Consider the following 21,187-nt stretch of genomic DNA (forward strand, 5'->3'; position numbering starts at 1 on the left):
GGAAGTATATACTGGAGAACGTAGTGACAGTATTAAATGGCGTGAAAGCAAAGGTCAGCGCAAATGTATCTTAATAGAGTGTCTGCAGTGAAGTGTGCCGCCTTTGAAGCGGCCGCTCCCCGCGCGCATTTCCATGGCGAGCCTAACGCGGCATGCTGATGCACCGTCAAACTCACACTTTCAACCCCAAAACCCGACTCTTTGAACAACCCGAGCTTGATTAGACCTTTCTCCTTTTCTTTCCCCTCTTACAAACCATTTCCTCGCCTTTAGAAACTCGCCATCAAACCCAAATGCGCCCTCTGATCACCGCAGAAAGCAGAAACAAAGGGGGCTGAGCGGCGATTCAAGCGGCCCTTTTCTTCCCTCACATTATTATCCATTTTTATTATGATCGGGAACAAGTGCCCATTCGCGTGGGTTTTGTTTACCGGAAATTAAATGAAAATGATTTAGTCCGCGTCAAACAAAAATATATACTTGTATACACAAGAAAAAAGGCCTGTTAGACGTAAATATTATGTCCTTAATGAAAAGCCTGGACGGGCTCCAGGCTTGGCCTTTCAGGATTTCAGTGCAACTTGCCCATTGCCATAGAAATCCTAACTTACCATGAAGATGCACCGTGGCGAAGAAACATTGCTTTGTGCGCGGACCCTTTGATGTCGCAGGCGCTAGATGCGGGCGCTCAGCTGCGTTGGGCGAGATTACCTTGCGAGCAGCGCGGTGGACATCTGTAACAAGCAAATGAAAAATTAAAGGCTATTAGGGGCCGACCAAGCATTTTTATTTTATTTCACTATTTTGGATGGGAGTGGAAGGCAAACAGGGGCCTAGAAACAGAAGAGAAAGGAATGAGTCCGATTTGTTGAGGGAAGAATTTTTAAACCTCAGAAGAAGCAAGTTCTGCAGATGCCCTCTCCACCTTGGCGGTGGGGCGGGTGTTTCCCCGATGGGAACGAGTCCTTTGCTGCAGGCCGCCGGCCCTTGGCCAGGCGGCCTCTGGACTCCATTGTACGGGTGAGAGCAGTGGGGGGAGGGGATTGCGGGGCCACTTCCACAAGAATGGATTCACTAAGTGTGTGTTTGGAAGATTCTGGTTTTTTTTTGAGAGGTACTGAAAACACTCCCATTCCAGTTAGGACATTGTTTATCTGATGAAAGTGTGGGGCTGCAGGGCAGGAGTGAGAATTGTCTAATAGTGTCTGAAGGGGAGACTGTAGAAGAAAACCCAGCAGAGTAGCAGGGCCAGGACTTGTTGGGCAGTCTAGCGGGCTCCCCCTAGGTGGGACTAACAGAGCGCCCATCTTCCAATTCTTAGGGGATTGGGATAGGTCTACCAAAGCTTTTTCACCCTTCTTTTTTCTTTCTAACCCCCTCCCTCATGTTAGCAAGGATTTGGGGGCAGCCCCATCCCCTCCCTGCAGAGGGTGAGAGGCTGGGCAACAGGCCTTGATTCCTCCCCTCCTTGGCAACAATTGCAGACTTTCCTCTCCTCTGCCCCCAACATCTGGTTCTTTATCTGGGGACTTGGTCCGCAGGATATCGAATACTCATTCGATCTAGACCCATTGGGTATTTGCCTTTAAAACATTTATGATTGAAGTTAATCTCTCTTGTCCTCCCCCCCCCACCTTTTAAAAAATAAGACGAACAATTGTATGATTTTTTACAAAGATTATCCCAGAATTGATGAGATTCATCCAGGCACTGTTCCCTAGGCCAGATCCCTTCACTGTGGAGGCCTTGGCTCGGTGACGTCATTGGCCCACTCTGCACCCCCAATGCCAAGCACCCACAAGATTTCAAAGGCAGCTCTTCTACAAGGGTAGGGGGGTGGGGAGAGGGTGATTGTTCCCAGGAGGCTTCAGAGCATTGAATCCTAAAGCCCCTCTAGCACTCCTTTGTCTGCATTTTCGGTTGTTAGGACTCACACCTTATCTCAGAGGTATAAGTATAGGGAGCAGATATTTCTGGGTGCTTGGGCCAGCTCTTGGGAGAATGGCATGTGATCCACAGGGGTAGGTGCTTAAACTTCTCTCCCTTTTAACTCCTTTGTATAAGTAGTTGGAAATTTTGGGGCCTGGGACTTGTGCATTTTTGTTTGAGAGGATAGCTGAAGGAGGAGAGAATGTAGGGAGGCAGAAGTAGAAGGAAATAGGCAAGATAATGGCTCAGGGATTCCCTCTGCCACCTTCTGCGATTGGAACTTTCGAGGAGGCTCCCAATGGAAGCTGGGAAGGGAGTCCCGGTGGCAGTCCCAGCCGCCCAGGCCTCGAGGAAAACATTTCACATTCTGTGAACCACGAGAGGACTTTGTGGTCTTAATTTCACCGCCTGCAGCTGCCAAGTTCGCACATAAACTCTCCTAATGTGTATTTTTTTTTCTTTCGTCTCTTTCTGTACTTTCTCCACCCAAACACTGGTGTCACGCTACTCGGTCGTGAAGGCGTCGATGGGGGTGGGTGCAGGGTGCTGGGTGTGATTGCGGAATAAATATGGGAACCATATTTATACTTTAAAATAATGGATATTATATTAGCATATTCAATGAGCTCTAACAACTTTTAGCGGTTACCTTCCTCCCTCTCTCCCTCCTTCCCTTCCATCCTTTCTTCCTTCCTCACCCTCTCTTCAAGACTCAGTAACCCCGCCTAGACAAGCAGTCAGTGTACCGGAAGCGGCAACCAGAGCAGCAGCGCTAAAACCGGAGGCGGTGGCGGCAGCGGCAGCGGCGGGACCAGGTGGTGGCTGGGGCTTTGGGGGTGCGGCGGGGGCGGTTGCGGAGGGGCCCGCGCCCTGACACACGTACCATTCACTCAGGTCGGCGCCACGCGCCGCCACCGCCGCCGAGGAGGCCACCGGCGGGTCGCGGCCGAAGTCCGATGAGGGCGACACCAGGGCAGACGGCGTGGCTGAGTCGTAGCCAGAGCTAGGCGGCGGCGGCGAGCGCCCATGCACCTTCATGTGCTTACGCAGAGAACTGGGGTGCGTGTAGCACTTGTCGCAGCCGCGCACTTTGCACGTGTATGGCTTGTCGCTCGTGTGCACGTGCGAGTGCTTCTTGCGGTCGCTGCTGTTGGCGAAGCGCCGCTCGCAGCCCTCGAACTCGCACCTGAAGGGCTTCTCCCCTGGTGGAGGCAACGCAGAGACATTAGTGCGCGTGGGTCGTGGCCCCAGTTTGGCCTCACCACCCTTCTCAATTTCTCTGTCATTTTTAGAAAAATACCCACAGAAGATTTTCATAAACCTTCTTTCCTTTTGGCCTCTCAGGACTAGCACCCCCTTCGCCGGCTCAGAGCGAGCCCCGAGCTTCCTCCAGCACGCCGTCACCCCTCCCCCTCTCCCGCCCGGGCCGGAGCGGGGGGCGGGGGAGGGTACGGAGGAGGAGCGATGAAGACTCCATCTTTGTCGAGTTTCCATCCTGATCCACTCTGGTTGTTTTCCTCCAAATTTTCTCCACTCGGAACCAGAAGTATCTTTGCCCGAGAATAGAGTTGACCGAGGAGCTAGCGTCCGTTTGCTTTAAAATTGCTGTTCTAGCCAAACGTCTGTATTCCTCCCACCACCCCCACACCCCCCACACACAGTAGTCAACCCCGCACGCACCCTACCATGGCCCAAATTATTTACTAGAGTAGACTTTGTGCAAACGCCAAGGTGATGGAATAATTTAAAGATGCGCAGCCGTTGCACACGATATGTGCATAATGTGGATTCGTGCTGCAGGAAAAGGTATTCTGAGCAATGATTCACTTCAGACGCGATTTTTACGGGAAATGGAGCCCCCTCCCCCTTCCCTTCTACCCCCTGAGGGCAAACATTTAGCAGCATTCTTCAAATCTTGCCTAAACCGTCCGGGATCCCTCCAGATACGCGCGCCGGCAATAATATTTTATTACGCTGCTGCAGCAGCCTCCCGGAGACGCTGCCGCTGGCAGCCTGCTCTCCCAGTCCGAACTGACTTGAGAGGTCGAAAAGCCTCCCCAGACCACCCACGCCCGGCTCTCGGGCCTTGCGGGCCTGAGCTGAGAGGCGGGCGCTGCAGGGTTTGCCCGCGCCAGGCGGGATCCGGGGCCTCTCGCGTAATCGCACCCTTGAGCTCGGCGGCTTCGGGATGAGCGCAGCTGCTGAGATCAGACCAGGCCAGGACAAGCGGGCAGCCGGGGTAGACCCGCGAGGGGTTCGGATTCGTGGTGCGATGCCCTATAGAGCCGCGGGAAGGCGCGAGCGCGCGTTAGGGTGGAAATATTCGCCGAAGACAGAGCCCCAATCCTGGAGCTCACTGGCGGCTGGATTCGCTGGAATGTGGGGGTGGAAAGGACCCCAAGAACCCGGAAGCCCAGGTTCCTGCTGGAGCTGCAGATGCTGTGGCAAGGTGGAGAGGAAGTGTCTAGGCGCTTTAAACAATGGATGCCACCGGGCGCCCAGGGTTGAGAGAAAGGCTACCAAGCGTCTGGCTAAGAAAGAGATGCATGGCTGGAGGACTGTTGCCTTTGTGGTCGCTTCTCCGCCGCTTCCAGGAAGGCTGGGTGCTTTGGGGCAGGTTTGAACACACAAAGCCCCTATTCCTGAGCCGGGCTGAAGCTCAGGCGGAGTCAGAGGTTTGCGCACAACCCTTGCCTCCGTGCGGCTGCGGATAGTGAGCCCAGGGTTCTGGCAGGGCCGGGTCGTTGCGTTCTGACCCTGCAGGAGTACTGCTAATACAGTGGAACACTGGGCGGTGCTGGCATCTGCCATTTCTCGGCACACTGGTACCATTTTATTAAAACAAAAACAAAAACGAGAAAGATGCAGAATACACCAGTGTCCCTATTTGCCCCTTGTTTTCTCCTCTCTGATCCCTGTTGGCATCTGCAAAACTAAAACTTTTCTTTCTCCCTTCCTTCTTTTCTTTCTAAGATTACTTACAAGAACCATGCAATTCAGGGCCTGCAAAAGAAAACAAGATTTGCTGAGAACACAGAGGAGGAATAGAATTTGAGGTTGACCGCCCCCCTTCCCCAATATTCCCCTGCACACTTATCCCATCTTGCCAGCACCTCGTTGGTCATTCACGTAAAACAGAAACAATGATTTCATCCCAGACGAGGAGCAGAGGGGAAAAAGCATGGCACTTCGAGCAGTCTGGAAGTTCTGAGGCCCCAGGGATGCCAGGTGAGGCCGCGCCCACTCGCGCCCTCCCGGCCTCTCCCCAGCTGCAGGAGGCCCCCTGGACTTCACGCTTAACACTGCGCCCCCACCCCCACCCCCATACACTGCTTCCCGCCCCCTCCCTTCCCACAGTGTCCGGGCGCTGCTCCCTGGGTGGGTGGGTGGATGTGCAGAGGCAGGGTAGGGCCAGGACCCTGCAGCCGGTCCGGAGCGGCCGGGGCCTGGGGCTTAAGTCAAGAGGGGCCGGAGTCTCCTCCCAGAGGCTCAGCACCCGGGAGCGGCCTCTTCCGCGGCCCTGAGCCAGGCCCGCCGGACAAAGTTCGGAAGCCGCGGGGCAGTTCGGCTAGCGCCATTTTCTCGCACTTGTGGCTGGACCAGGTTACCGAGCATCTGTGTAGCGGCGCGGTCACTTCTCTACCTGGGACCCCCCGCCCTGTCTCTCTCTAACGACTGGCGGGGAAGGTGGGGCGAGCCCCCAGCTGAGGGGTCCCGAGAAGGGGGGGTTGGGGGACAGGCGGCCGGGTCGGGCCGGAGCTCGGCGGCTGCCCCGCATCTCCCTCGCGGCGGCACCATTGTTCCGGGATTGCTGTGACCGCCACAAAGTGAAACCTTTCGGCATGGGGCTTGGGGCAGCTGCCTCCCAAGCCGGGCCCGGGCTTCAGATCCGGGAGAATCTCAACTCCTGAGAAATCAGCTCCTGTTCGCCGCTTCCGCGACTCGAGGAAATGAAACGTCATTAATATTTGAAAAGGCAATTATTTTCCTGTTGAATCGAGAACTGTCTTCATGAATAATTTGTAGTGAGGTCTATTGCCATTTGAGAAACATTTTGTTGTTTTTTTTCCCCCCCTCTCTCTGTCTTTTCATTACTTAGGAGGGGGGGTTTGAGAGAAACGCTGGAGCAGGAGAATCTCAGTAGGTTTTTTTTTTCTTTTTTCTCTCTTCCTTCCTTCCTTCCTTCCTTCCTTCCTTCCTTCCTTCCTTCCTTCCTTTCTTTCTTTCTTTCTTTCTTTCTTTCTTTCTTTCTTTCTTTCTTTCTTTCTTTCTTTCAACTCCAGAGATAATGAGTCAGGACTGCCAGTGGAAAGGACGCACTTAAAATTCTGTCCTGAATGGACGCAAACCTGAGCCAGCCCGGGCGCACTGAACTTGCTTCTCTGCTGTAGGTCGATTGCACTAAGAATTTAACCATTTTCTGCTTCATGGACTTCAAACAGTAGGCCGGCAAAGAGCAGTAAAAGTTTGTTTGTTTAAAAAAAAAAAACCCGTCATTAAAAATGAGTTCCTTCTCTGGCTCAGGACTGCGCGTCTACCTTCGCAGTACGGGCCATCAACTCCTGGAGTCAGCGGGCCTGTGGGAGGTGATGGGGCCTCACTTCTCCTCCCCTCCTCTGGGATGAAACTCGGAGAGTGCTAAAGGGGAACTCCCCTGCTTGCGGAGGGGGTGGGAAAGATACTGGAAACAGTGGGGGGGGGGAATTGTACATTTCTAGATATACTATGGAAATAAAGGAAACTAAGAGTGGACTTTGGTCTGGACTCCACCTGTGCCAGCGTCCTGGCCAAGGACCTTCCCCAAGATTGCAGGGCTTGGGGGAGAAATCAGGCTTTGCAAGTTTCTTTCCCCAGCAGTATCAGCCTGGGGGAGTCCTTTGACTTCAATCCTTGCTGATACTGCCACCAAGAAGAGAGGTGAGTAAGGTAGAGCCCCAAGAGAGTAAGAGAAGCGGGGGGGGGGGGGGGGGGCACCAAGCTGGAACTTATTTTATCTTCTCCTCTCCCCACCAGTCCCCTTCTCCGGCCCCCAAAATAGAGGAGAGGAGATGTTGCCTTCTTAAACTTCTAGGGTGTTTGGGTGAGAAAACCCTAGCTAGAGAGAATACAAACATCGGCTGCTAAACTAATTAATGTAACTTCACAGGCTGTTCTGGGAAGTGTGAAAACTTTCTCCTTGCAATTGCATTAATTAGAGATGCTTCTGGCCAGAGGAGTTCAGCTTTGCATGCTCTTCAGCAGGCTCCTGTTCTTTCTGTTAACTAGAACTAACAGATGTGGTTGACACATGTCCCCATTTCACTTAACAGCTCAGTAAACGACATATAAGGCAGATGAGTCTCCTTGGTCTCTCCTAAAGCAAAGGAGTTTGTCAAACATCCCAAGTGTCAGGTCACCAAGGGTCCAAAACCTGGGCAAAGTCAGCCCATGAGACCCCCAAATCCTCAAGAAGACACCAAGGGCCCGATGATCCCTCAGTTCAGGTGGTAGTCAGGTTGTCAAGTCCACCAGGGGAAGAGCACTTGCCTCAGGATTCCAAAAGGACCAAGAAAATGAAATTGGTACTATGTCTTATGACTTTGGGGAATAGTGCTGTTTTAAAACCTGCAAATCAAGCTCGATCAGCGAACACACATTTGCACACACAGAGACCCAAGTATGTTCACCCTCGCCCCCTCTCACAGAGCAGAAATCACTTGCTTTCCTCCACACACAGGCTCAGGAAACTTCTGTGATTCTAATAGAAGGGCATAATTAGTATTTTATGGACTTGGGTCATGGAAATACCAAGATAGCCTCCCTCCACCCAGATGGAACTTGAGGAAATCCAGCCCCGAGGGCCCAGAAGAGGCCGCCTGCTCCCCCAGAGGGTCCGCACGAGACAGACAGTGCCGAATACTGACCTGTGTGAGTTCTTTTGTGTATTTTGAGATTTTCTGATCTAGCAAACACCTTCCCACACCCCGGGAAAGGACAGGGGAAGGGCTTCTCGCCCGTGTGCACGCGGATGTGATTTACAAGTTTGTATTTGGCTTTAAAGGGCTTGCCCTGGCGCGGACACTCCTCCCAGAAGCAGATGTGGTTGGCCTGCTCCGGGCCGCCGACGTGTTCCACGGTGACGTGCGTGACCAGCTCGTGCATGGTGCTGAAAGTTTTGGAGCAGAGGCGCGGGGGCGCGGGGCTATCGGCTGCCAGCCACTTGCAGATGAGCTCCTGTTTGATCGGCTGGCGCATGTAGCGGAAGAAGGCACCGGGACCGTGGGGCGCCGTGAGGTTCACGGTCAGGTTCATGCCCCCGTAGCCGTGCAGGGCCGCGGCAGCTGCCAGGGCGTCGCTGCGGGCCACCGGTCCCGGCGTAAAGGGTTCGGGCCGCGCGTACATGTCTCCAGGGAGCCCCAGACGCAGGAGTCCGTTCAAAGTGCCGCTGGGGGAGGCCTGCGGTGGCTGCTCTTGAAGGCCCGGGAACACCGAGGGGCTGGAGGCGGCAGCAAGCTGGGGGCCATGGTGTCCGGAGCTGCTACCTGTTGTGGAGACAAATAGCGCGCGTGAGAACGGGCGGCGTGGGCCGAGCATTCCACCGGGCCCCGGGGGGCAGGCCCAGCCCAGCCACACCACGGCCTCTGCCGTCAGCGCCGGGACCGCGAGCCAGACAGAGGCAGCAGCGAACGGAATGGACAGCAAGAGGCCAAGCACCTCCACTGCGGACCCGCTGGGCAGCAGTTCGGTAGAGCCCCCTGCCGCTCCATGAGCGGGAGAGGGAGAGAGACTGCAGGGCAGGTGGAAAGGGCAGTGGGGTGCGCAGTGCTGAGTCTGTGGGTTGCTCGGGGACCCCGGGCTGTGCTCCAGAGGGGCCCGACCTGCGCCCCCAGAGCGCTCTGGCAGCCAATCCCCTGGAGCACTCAGGGGTCTCGGAGCCCTGCGGGGAAATGGCAGTGAGGGAAGCGGTGATGTTTTAGGTGGTGGTGGTGCGGAAGCGCCCCAGCCATTTTTTTAATTTCAGTGCCCAGCTCTGCTGAAAGAGGGTGGCCTGCTGGATCCTGGCCGGGGCTCCCCAGAGCTCCCTAGGTCAGGTCGCTCAGGCCAGTCACCTGACAGCAGGGAGGGCAAAGAACAACCACAAAAAACTTATGCAAAGTTTTTTTTCCCCCTCAAGTTTCGGGGTGTGTTCCCCCCTCCCTCAGTCTTTAATGCCTACTTGAAATCCCGTACACTACAGAGGTAGCAGCGGGGCGCGTGAGGAAGTGAATAGAGATTCGGGGCCATGGCCGGGGCCCGCGGAGAGGAACAATCGCCTAGGTCGCCTATTGGCCCGCAGCCGGGACCGACGTCAGCAATGACAGGTCCCGCCACACACACACACACACACACACACACACACACACACACTCCTGCTCCAGCGCCTCTCCACCCTACCCCACCCTACCCCCAACATATCTTGCTTCTACTGCTCATGCGCTCTGACCCGGGCACGGATTCTTTTCTCTCCTCTTGAGCCCCCTCCCCCTCCTCTCTGGAAAGCTGAGTAGATCTGCTCTGCCTCACTGCTCCAGGAAGTGAGAGGGGTTGGGTTATGCCTTCTTTCACCACGACTTTGGGGAGGGGGTGTTGCGCCTTACGTAAAATACTCGGGTTATTAGACGGGCAGTCCAGCCCTGCGGACGGGGCAGCACCGGGCGCGAGGGGATGGCGGCCTGCTTGGTGGGTTTGTCCCCGGAGCCAGAGGCGGGGGGAGGGGGGGGAGGGGGCTGCTGTACCCAGGGGCTGCAGACTACGCGTCCGGGAGCGGAGGAAACTCTCAGGCTAGCAGCCCTTGAGCTTTATTATTATTTTTTCTCGCTTTTGCCGAAATTTCTCGTGTCCCTCATGTCTCTTTCTCTCATTTCCTTGGACTCCCCGACCCTTTCCCTTCTCCCCACTCTATCCTTCCCACCTAGCCTTGCCAGCCTCTCCTTTCAAGTGGCGCTCGGAGACCCCTAAACCCAAGAGTCCGGCCCTGACCAGACCCAGAATGACCTGGGAGAGACTGGCCTCGAACCCACGCCACTCTCCCGAGAGGGGCTAAGAATCCTCTCCGCCACAAACCCCTTCGCCCCGCGGGCCGGCTGGCCAAAGAAACAGAGGCGAGGGGCACGCTGCAAGGAGAAACAGGTCCTCATCCCCGGGTCTCCCCGTGTCAATTTGCAGTCTTGAGCTCTGTACCCTGACGCCAAACAGAGCCTCTGGGAAACGGGACCGCGATCACTTCCACTTTCAGCTCCCTCCACTTGTTGCCAGTGGCCGGAGTCTCTGCGTCTATGCTCGCTAGCCCTTAGGGCTCTGAGAAGAGTGGACACCAAGTTTCCCAGCCCAGGCTGTGAAAGGGACTGCGGGCCCACGGCCTCCTTTCGCCGGACGCCCTCCCAGGCTGAGGCTCTACCGTCTTGGGGTGGGGGTCGGCGGGCGGAAATAAACCTTTCAGTTTCGGCCTAGCCTAGTACCGCCTGAACAGGGGGGAGTGTCCTTTGTCTGCGCCGCCGACCGGCTAGGGCTGGCTGCACAGCTTGGCGATTTAAAGGGCTGCTCGCCCTAACGCCTGCCCTGCTCTCTGAAGCCAAAAATGCCAACTTAGGTACTTGGGCCTCCCTAGCGGCCATAGAAAGGGCCTCCAAAGCAGAGGAAAGCTTGGATTTTTAAGAGAAGTTGTAAGGATTGAGTAAAAGATCCCATATCCCTAGCCGAGGTGAGAAGTTTGGACAGATTGCAAGGAACTCTGACTTGGAGTTGATTGAGCTGCCCCACCCACCCCCAGCACGGAGAACTATTCTTATACATTTCCTGGTCAGTAAAAAGGGTTTCTTTTAAATTTTTTTTTTAAAAATAATTAACTTACTTATAATGGTTGGCAGATTCTTTGAGACGTTCTTCATTTAATACATTGTTCCCCGCTCGGGCCGCATTTTAGCGAGGGATTAACTTACACAATTTCCCTCGGCTTTGACAAGTCCAGGTCTTTTGCTCCTCTGGCCGGCCGGAAGAGCTTAAGCAATGCGACCAATAGATGCTGCGTTAGCATTAGAAAGAAAGAAAGAAAGAAGAAAGAAAGAAAGAAAGAAAGAAAGAAAGAGAAAGAAAGAAAAGAAAGAAAGGAAATGAAAGAAAGAAAGGAAAAGAAAAAAGAGGAGAGAGAAAAGAGAAGAGAGGGAAAGGAAAGGAAAGGGAAAGGAAAAGGAAAAGGAAAAAGAAAAGGAAAAGAAAGGTTGAAGGAGAGCTTTTGACAGTCGAATCCCTTCTGCTCTGGAAACCAAGGATGTGTACATAGTGTTGAGACTAGACTTTGAGGATTTGTCTCCTTCCTGGCTTTTACCTCCTCCCATACTCTCTCTTTCTGGGATTTACCCTTCTGCCACAGAAGCCTCCTCTCCTGTCTCTCACTCTGTTTTCCCTTCCCCCTTGTGATGGCCAGGCCTAGTCTTAGTGGTTTCAAGGCTCCTCACTGCTCAGGTGTCTGTTGAATGCGCAGTTGTCTAGGCAAGTGTGGGCCAAACCCATGAAGGGCTCCTAAAGACAAACAAACAAACAAACAAACAAACAAACAAAAAGCCCCCACACACAAAAAAAACCCAAACCCAAAATGAATGTGTTCCTCCCTGGGACCCCTTGCCTAGCTGTTTCTCCTAACCAACTCTGATAGAGCTTAGTCAACTCCTCCTGTAGCTTTCAGGCCTAAGTGCAGGGATACTTCTGCAGTGGTCCAGCAATAAAAATATCTTCTTTTCCACCTGAACCTACATGATCTACAACCTACTGTTCAGGATGTTTGTCAAACTCATCATCCACTTTTGCTCCCATTAAATCTCTGATTTGCACAAAAAATGGATCCCTCAATATATAACTGTGACCTCACCTACATCAAAAGCTTTGAATAACAGCAGAGAACAGGGGTATTAAAATTGTTTTAGTCTATGGACCCTTTTGGAAGCTTTGTGAAGCCAGTGGACTCTAATAGTCTTGTTTTTGTTAACACATATAGTAGAAGAAACATGTAACTTTCCATTAGAAAGTGGTGAAAATAAAGATGCAATTTTTCCCTTTCAAGTTTGTGGACCCCCTAAGTTCTAAGCCCTGACTCTGTAGACTCTAGGGATAAGAAGCAGAGGTTTTATACTTGTAGACTGTTAGTACGCTATATACCGTTACTAACTTTACCCTTGAAAAACTTTGAACATGTGCATGGCTTTTTGTGCCAACAGCGAAAGGGCAGATATGTCTGATTCAGCCAAATTCACCGATAGTAACCTGGCCCCATGGAGCTCCTTCCCAGATGCAGCATTCTCTTGAAGTACTGAAAACATATGGACCCATCCCAGGTAGATGCTTCTTGAGTAGCCAGGGATTACTTGACCTGCAGGTCAGTAAGGCTGTCTGATCCTTGCAAGTTCGTTAGAGCCACATGGTTCACACGTTGGCTAAACACAGAAATGGGACAAGGAATTCTCCTAGAGGGACATTTTCCCAGGGACAGAGACAGGGAGGGGAAAAAAATCCACTTAGCCACTAATATAGACAGGGAACTCTAGGTGATTACACGAGGGTCTTTAAGGCATATCTCCGAAATAAGACCCAAAGCAGTATCCAGGTAACCACAGATGACAGGTGGAACGCCGATGGCAGGGAGGTATATTTTAGTTTTCGGGGTGGTTTCTTTGAGTCTTCCAGTGCCAAGTATCAAAGAGTCCTGACTTCATTGACTTGACAGGGCAGGCTGAGGAGTGGTGTTCCTCAGTGGTGCTCACAATTTTTCTTTCAGAAAGTTATCTCACCACACTGACTCCCAATACCAAATGCTTGGCTGGAGCATTCTATTTCTAACCATGCTGGGAGTTACAGCCCTGTTGAGTTCACTTTCCTACTTGATTTGCAGGAGAAAAACCACCACATTCTGCAGCCCAGAGATCTTCAGCAGAATTCAAAGAAGCACTGGAGGCTTTTGTAGGGGCCTGTGTGGAGCAAGCTCCACCACCAGATGCCAAACATCCGTCCAGTGCCCAGAATCCTGCCCTAAGAACCTTTGTTCACCTCAGCCTGGCCAAAGCAACAGCATACACTAAAGTGATTTTTTAGCCCTGCTGTATAGAAATATGACATTTGGTGGCCCTGCCATCTGCCAGAGCTCCTCACATCACTGGTTCAAATAGGGGAATGTCTGACCTCTCTCCTTTGGAAAAGAAAGAAATGGGGGAGGTTTCAGATCAATAGCTAGGCTATTTTTCCACTTTGATCTTTTAAGCAATGCTAACTGATAATTATCTGTTGCAGGTTATGCCCAGAGCAGGGTCTCAGGAGCTGAGGGCCACCACACAGAGCCTAGACGAGAACAAGCCTTCTTGTCTGAATATTTGCATCTAGATCTGCAGTCACTTGTTCAATCCTTTCTTCCCTGTTTCTAGCCAGGTTACCACCCCAAACAAGAAACATATCTCTTTATAGGCTATTCACAGACAGACTTTAGATTCCTGCAGTGAGAGGTTGTCTCTAGTCTTATGAAAAAAAATAATAACTTAAGCCCCAGGAGCCCACTGTATGTCCCAGCCCAAATTGTACAAAGGAGATGAGATCTAGGATTTTGGAGATAAAGGAAGAGATTTCCCTCCTCTGCTATGGAAGTTTGGGCTTTAATCATCATTAATGGAACTGAGTATGAAAGAAAATATACTTGGATAAAATTTAATTTCCAAGCAAGGGTTCTGCTAAACATCTTTTGACAAAAGATTAAGAAACATGGTCAAAGACCTTCCAGAACAGCACTGAGGGATTAAAACAAGTGAATTTACATAATAAGCACATCTCTCTTGAGAATTCTACCATCGAATTATCCCAAAATAATAGAAGAAAGCCATTTCCTGAGTTGTCCATTTAACTTTTGTTAAGAAGGTTGATTTTCCTTCCACCAAGGGAATACCTTGGAGGCAAGCATCATCAGTTGGTGGTATAGTTGAAATGAGGAAAACTAGAAGCGCCTGGAAGGGAAAACACCCAACCCTAAATCATATGCTTATTCTAAATGGAATATTAAATTAAATTCTTCACAATGAAGGTATTCCTGACAGAGTGGCTGTCAGTCACTCCCTGTTCAGACACCACATTGTGGGAACGTAGTTGCCGCCACATTGCAGAAGGCTGGTGTCCCTGGTAAAGATGATGCATATCATGTAAACCCCATCACCAAGATCAAAGTCTGCTCCTTTCATGGAAGCCAATACATGTCAAACCTCATTCCAATCAAATCGTCTGGAAATGAATTCAAGATGAATATGTCATAGAATAATGTGACAGTGGAACTGCAGAAGGTCAGGGGTGGTTGTTTCAATGAGAGAGTCGTCAAATATTAATTCTAGAATGTCCAGATGAGTAGGCATTGAGGGGGATTAGCTGGCTGCTGGTGGGATGTTGTGTCACTGATTTGTGTGCAAATGCATCAAACGCCAAGGTGTTGTTCTCAGTTTCATTGGAACTCAAGAAATATCTCCAAGCTCACAACTCAACATCACCAGAAGACCAAACAAAACTTCCCACTATAAAAGAATAACTTCAGCAAACCAATATTCGAAAGAGGATTTTAACTTACTAGACTCTTTTAGGGAGTTTCGGTAAAGCCGTAATCTTTTCCTCATCACCAAGGAAGTCTTGTATCTCATTTTCTGACTTTGAGCCTGTTTGAGAAGAAAAGAGAGATGGTCACTGGTTAAACAATTTCATACATGTTTGTATGGCAAGATTGTGTGGCCTTAATATATGAGTGAAAAACAGTGTGGTCTGAAGAGTCTTTCAGTCTTTCTTAAACCATTTTCAAATTTTAAAGTGAGAGAAAGCACTCTGCTGGGAACTACCGTTGCAAAACAATATATCCTTCATGATACAAAATATTAAAAATCATTTTCCTCCTAGACATTTTTTTGTGAAACTCATCTGTTGATTTCCCTTGTAAATAGGATTTAAGCACCAGCCAGTGTTCAAATACCTCTAACTTCTTGAACTTGAATTTAATGTATGAGAAGTTCCCATTTTTTTCTTTAAGTTTACTGAGTTCAGTAAAATGTAATGAGGAGGGCTAGGTGTCCTCTGGGAGGTTGACAGGTTAAAAATTGAGGTACAAATATTGAAATTGAGAAGAGAGAAATTTCTTTGTGGATTTGTAGATCTTGCCCATAGTGGTGTGGGATCCCTTATCCTTACATGGCTTCCACCCTCAAACCCATTTGGAAATCATCATTGGTTGATTTTTTAAAGTTAGTATAAAATTCACCACAATAGGGGGGAAAAAAAGTATCATTTCTATCATCTGGTCCTGGTTGGCTCCAGTTCTTAGTTAAGAATGTCAGAACTGCAACCCCTCCCCCCTCCCGCAATACTTGCATCCCTTATCAAATTCATTTTGTGGATAATGCTACCAAACCTTTGGCCATCTTAAAGTCTGAAACCCATCCTGGGGACCTTTGCATCTGTCAGGCAACACTAACGACAGTGGAACAGCCAAAGAGAGACGATCCACCCAGCCCCAACCCTCAATTTGGCCTAGAAAGACAAACAGTCATTGAAAAGGTCTCAGGCTGGACAAACACAGCACGCCCTCTGTCAATGAGGACGTCTGCCTGTCTTGACACTCCAGCCCACAGAACAAGCGATTGTTTAACTTGTTGAACCACAGGCCAAATCCAAATGGGGCTCTGCTATCTCAAAGGCTTTCCAATTCTCTATGCTCAAAGATCTCTTTCTCTCTCCCTCAACCCTCAACCTAGGCTTGAACTAGCTTGTGTGTTTTTGCCCTTTCCTCTATCTTTTCTAGGTCCAAGCCTGAGGGGTGTGTGTGTGTGTGGGGGGGGGGGGTTAGACTCACCTTTTCCCAGAGGGTTTTATTTATTTTCAATTTTTTTTCTAAACAAAAGGCTTCTATCCCCAAAAGTAATAAGCTCTTCCCTGCACAAATCAGGAAAGAACGGGGGGGGGGCAATGTTGCGTTCCTACAGAAGTTTGGCACGCGAGGCATCCTCGCTCTAAATTTCCTCATGGCAGGATATCTGGCACTGGAAACATCCTGGTTGGTTGGGACTAGTAGAATTTACCTTTTTGCTTCAGAGGAAAATGGGTGTGTTTCCCTAGAGAGCCCCATCCACCCACAATGCTGCCCAAGTCCCTCCCTGCTTAAGAGGCCTGGGTCGCTTCTACCCCTAGATCCTGGCAGTCTTTTGTGCATTACAAACCCACAGGCATGCAAACAAATGCTGCAGAGGCTGGGCTTTGGGCTGGCAGCCTGGCAGCTGAGAGCTTATGCTGCTCTGTAGCAGCTCCATCACCAGGCTGGTGTAGAGAACCAGGGTAAATATCTCCTTTGGTTCAAACTCTGGTCCCACTTAGCAAGCCAGTTATCTCACTGAAGGAGGGGTGAAAGAATATGGGAACAATCCCTGGGCCCCTAGACATGAGTTCCCCACTAAGCCAGGGATATAAAAGCTCTGAAAATGCTTGGCTAAGTTCTCCTCAAATTACTGCTCCTGGTTTGTCTCCACACACTCCCATGGCTACTTAATCAGGAGTCAGGAGCACAACCTGGAGACATCAGAACTTACCTTCCTCCTCACACTTTGAGAAGAGGAAAGGGTGCCAGCCAGCTGCCGTAATTAATTGGTTTGGGGGAGAGCCAAGCAGGTGGGCCGGTGGGTACACGCAAAAGACACTGTTTTTCTTTGGGGGAACACCGAGGCTGAATGTTGTAGGGTCGCCCCGGACTGCTCAAGCCTGCCCAAGGTCAGAGGTCACCTACAGCCTGCTCTCCAAGCCAGAGATTTTAGTCCGGGAGCCACGAACGCTGCTCTGCACTGATTAACCCGCAGGCACTCAGGCAAAGGCATGCCGGCCTCTCGGCCACGGCTCAGCTGGGACAGTGCAGAATAGGGGCCCTTCAGCCTGCCAGGGAGCTCTGAAGCCAAAATCAAAAAAAGCTCCTGGCTTCTACCCGCAGTCTGCTATTGCCAGCTGCACCGACATCTCCCCGACTCCCCTCCATCAGGCCCTTTAGCACAGAGACAAGGCTGGACTGTGTGACGGCCTTCTCGCCCTTTTCTCCTCCCTTGAGGAAAGAGTCCCGGGGTTTCCGGCTGCGGGCTGAAGGCTGGGTGACCTCCGTCGGCTCAAAGAAGAGTATGCATTAGTGGGTTGCCAGCAGGACAAGCCGGGACATTTAACTGTCTCTTTGAACACCCCCCACCCCCACCTGCCGGCAGCTAGATAGAGGAAAGGAAGTTGGTGCCTCGCCTTGGGTCGCTCTGAGACCAATGCTGTTCGAAAGTGGGTAGAAATATGGCCTTGGAATCCATAGGGAGCCTCCTGCAGACAGTGCCGGCCAAGGTACAGCCCTTCAATACCCCTTCTCCATTCCTAAGACCTCGCTGGCTTCCAGCTGTCCCCATGGACCGCCAACCTCATTCATCAACCCAAAACTTTCCGGTCGAGCCTTTGAGGCAGTCCTAGCTTTCTTTCACATCTCGACTCAGTTCCCGCCTTACTTGCCCCAAATTTCCTGTGTCCCTAAATGTCTAAGATACTGATCAGAATTCTAGGCGGCTGCGGCCTGCTCCCCAGAGAACTAGTTGTAGCCCTCGTTCGAATCTGGGAGAAAGAAAGCCAAGTCCCGAACCCGTGGCCCGCTACGCGCAGAGAGCGGATCCCAGCGGTCAACTTCCTGAAGCAGGACGAGGATACGCCAGGGCGAGGATCCGGGCCCCGCGGCTGACCCAGCCAGCATCTCCCCTCCGGTTGGGGCGGAGAAGTTCCATCATCTTGCTGCCAGCAAGGCTGACTTAGCTCCTTTGACCCTGGAAAGGGGAAGCCGGGTCCCTCCCTGCCATCCTCGCAGGGACCGGCGAGAAGCTGCCTGGAGGGGGGGGGGGTCCTCCTCCTGGAGAGGGTCCCGCTCACTTGGTGAAAAGAAAGCTCTCCGCCACGACTCCCCTCCTTGTGCCTATGGTGGGGCACCCAGGCAGTTTACAAGGAGGGGAGGAAAGGCGGGTGGGTAAGAAGCTGGTCTTGGTCCCGGTGCCAGTGGGAACCCCATTCGTCCTCCTTGCCCCCCCCCCCCCCCCCGGGAAGAAAAGATGGACTCATCCCCAGCGCTGCCCTTGGCGGAAGGGCCCCCTCCTCCCCTCAATGTCAATGGGGTGGGGCCTATGCCCACGGTTGGGGGGCTAATGAGGGAGGGGATGGGGAGAAAGTCTAGCTGGGCCTCTTTCCCCAGTGGGGTTTGGGTGCCAGTGGCCCCGCGAAGGGCGCTTGCTACCCGGCAGCTGGCTGTACAGGTCCCGTCTATCTGCCCCCTGGACTCACACACTTACCCCGCTCCACCTGTTGCCGGGATCGCCTCATTTCTGCACATCACTTTGGGGTGGCCGAGGGGGAACCACAAACCCCTCCAAGCCTCTCTTTTGTGGTTCCAGCGAGGCGGTCATCCTTCATTTCTCCTTTTCCAGCTTTCGGGAAGCAGTTAGGGAATGTATGATGAAGCAGAAATGAGCCGTCAGGATGATATTTTAATGGCTTATATGTCACGTTGGTGCATGTGGCTTTGAACTGGAGCCGCTTGCGTTTCCTGCAGAGAGCGCCGCAAATCCCACTTGATAACTTCTACAACCCACAACTTTTTTTTTTTTTTTCCTCACATTCACTCTTACCCTGTATATTTGGAAGCGTTTCCTAAAAATACCCTCTTGTCAACGTCCCCCTTGGATTTTCCACGGACTGGAGAGAGAGGACTGACTTTTCTTTTTTGAAGAATTATTTTCCCTCTCCCCCTCCCAACGGCTACCATTCCCCCTCAGGTCCCCTCCCTTGTTTTTTTTTTTTTTTTTTTTTTTGAACGGCAGGCGAGGTGGGTTCAATATTTGTTCTCCCTAGTGAGAACACTATTACAGCCTCTAGAGAAAACTTCTCCTTGCAAATAAGGTTTTTACAACTGAAATGAAGGCAAGATCCAACTTCCCCTTGAGTAGTTCTGATACATCTTTTGAACAAACTGTCTAATTGTTTTGTTTTGGTTTTAAAAAACCACCCCTCAAGCCATAGCCCTTTTCCCTCCATTCCCCAACCTGGTTCCACTCAAAGTTGGTGGGGAATACTGGGCTGCTATACTGACTTGTTGCTGGGTACAGAACATATGATTTTTTTTTTTCCTTTCTCAAATTTCTATTTCCCAGCACAATAAGTGCAAATGCTGGCCAGGTCCCTTCAGACACCGGGAAACCATCCCAGATACACAAGCGGAGTTTTGAGCCGGGAGAGCCCAGGGAAAGGGCAACTCATCTTGCCAACACCAAGCGACAATCTAGTCGATGAAAAGACCAGAAAATTAGAAAGGCGAGGAGAGGCTGCCGCTGACCCTGCCTTCCTCCCACCGGTGCGGCCCGCGCGGGCGACTGGGCAAAAAAATATTCATTTTCATTTTTTCCTCTCGCCGGGGCACTGGTGAGTTTCCTAACGGGGCCGCCAGTGAAAGGATGAGTTGAGGTTTCTTTGTCTGAGAAGAGTTTAGGGCTCTGATTCAGCTGCAAAGAAGCCAAATGAAGTTAGAAACAAAGGGCAAATTGAAGGATTCCGACTCTTGGCTTTTTGTGTTTTCCTTACTAGAAAATAATTAGACCTAATGAATATGCAGACGCTACAGCTAAACCCTCGGCCGGCCGGCCGGGGCTGTTGGGTTTTAAACAGAGCTTCCAGAAATGCAACCTTCATCCCCCAACCCCCCGCATCTGCGTGCATTTTTTGAAATGCATAAATGTTGCTCGCCTTAATTGATTGAGTCACAGGGATTTTTTTTTTCCTGCTTTTAAGTGCCATACTCCTCTACCTTTCAACAATCATTTTAATATATAGTCAATGGCTCTTTGTGGACGGGACAAAAAGCAACTACGCGCAGTTGTTGAATAGACTTTGCGCTGGGCAAAGACAGGTTAATCGAGGGCCGCATCGCGAAAACAAGCGAGTGTTGTATGTTTGCACTGAATCCAAATGTCTGCATTTTCCTAACTAAATCAAAGGGAGTGTTATTTCTTTTTCTGCTCACTCATCTGAAGGTAAGTAAATTTTCTCTGGCGATCAAAAGCCTGGTCGGCAACAAAGACCGCGCCCGCTTTTTCCACCGTCCTGGTGTGGCGAGTTGCGGAATTTCAATAACTGTGACAAGGGTGACTGATTTGTGAACCAGAAAAGGTTTGAATGTCACAAAATTTACATTGGTCCTATCTATCGGGGATTTAAATACCAAAAAAGTATTCGGGGATTTCTAGGGAGCTTTGGGCAGTATTGAAGAACAATGGCGCGTTGGGAAATTTACAGTTTTACCTGAATGAAAGGGGCCTCGGTTGGGAACAGGAGTGCAGAGGGAGGGGGTTAGCGGGGGCAAACCAGGGAGACTAAGGAAAAGGAAGAAAAAAGAAGAATAACCCAGGAGAAGGAAAAAAAAAACCAACTCGGCAACAATGTTTCCAATTTGCCACACACAAAAATATGTCACCTTAACAATCTGGAAAGTTAAGAGAGCTCATCCACCTGTGCTTATTGGGGGGGGGGAGGGAAGCGCAGGAAGCCTGGTTTATTTGATAAAAGTGAGAAAATCGAGGCAGCCGATTACCCTCAGAAATCACATTTCTTGTAAACTCATAGTGGAGTGCCCGTGTGCTACCGAGATCTTAAATTATGAACAGGAGGGGGACGAGGCAAGAGGGAAGCAAACTTCAAAAGGAGCAAATAACAAAAGCCTCCTTTGCTGCCCTTGAAGGGGTGGGGGTAGAGGGGAGAAGAAAGAAAAGAAAGTTGCTGAATCGGGACATTCTGGAAGTGCCTTAGCTGTGTTTACCAGCCCCATCCCCACCTCCTACTCTCGGAGACGCCCGGAGTAGCTAATCGCTCAGCTAAGAGCAGGTCTGAAGAAGGACTAGATAGAGAAAAAGAGAGAGAGAGATGATAGAGATAGAAATAAGAGTGAGAGGGAGTGGAAGAGGGAGAGGGAATGGGAGACAGAGAGGCATCAGAAGAGAGAAGGAATGTATATCACTGCGAGAAGGAAAAGGAATCGTGGCAAAACAATTCTTCCATGAGAAGAGGGAAAAATTTGGCTAAAAAAAAAAAAAAAGTTGCTACTCCTGGCAGCCCTGTTTGTCAAAAGGGGATGTCAAGCGCTTTACAATACCTGGGATTGATGAGGCGGGCGGGCCAATGAACGGCGCGCGGCGCC

The 21,187-nt window shown here is 51.0% G+C and overlaps 1 protein-coding gene across 1 annotated transcript; it reads right to left on the minus strand.

The window, feature by feature from the left end:
• Positions 1–2,634: 2,634 nt before the first annotated feature.
• On the minus strand, positions 2,635–17,707 carry ZIC4 (Zic family member 4). The gene is made up of 4 exons (XM_032594580.1): positions 17,600–17,707; positions 14,534–14,618; positions 7,833–8,450; positions 2,635–3,131 (listed from the first exon to the last, which is right to left on the minus strand). Exons 1-4 carry the CDS (start codon positions 17,705–17,707, stop codon positions 2,635–2,637), a joined length of 1,308 nt encoding a protein of 435 aa, XP_032450471.1.
• Positions 17,708–21,187: the final 3,480 nt, after the last annotated feature.

This window comes from Lynx canadensis, chromosome C2, assembly GCF_007474595.2.
Source record: "Lynx canadensis isolate LIC74 chromosome C2, mLynCan4.pri.v2, whole genome shotgun sequence".
Lineage (NCBI taxonomy): Eukaryota > Metazoa > Chordata > Mammalia > Carnivora > Felidae > Lynx > Lynx canadensis.

Bases quoted from the DNA above. Each gene is read 5' to 3' on its own strand.
- ZIC4 (XM_032594580.1), bottom strand. From the start codon at position 17,707: ATGCTGGCTGGGTCAGCCGCGGGGCCCGGATCCTCGCCCTGGCGTATC. The intron at 14,619-17,599 runs GTTCGGGACTTG...CTTCTCAAACAG, and splicing joins CTGCGCGTAGCGGGCCACGG to GCTCAAAGTCAGAAAATGAG. The intron at 3,132-7,832 runs GTCAGTATTCGG...TGCCTCCACCAG, and splicing joins ACACAAAAGAACTCACACAG to GGGAGAAGCCCTTCAGGTGC.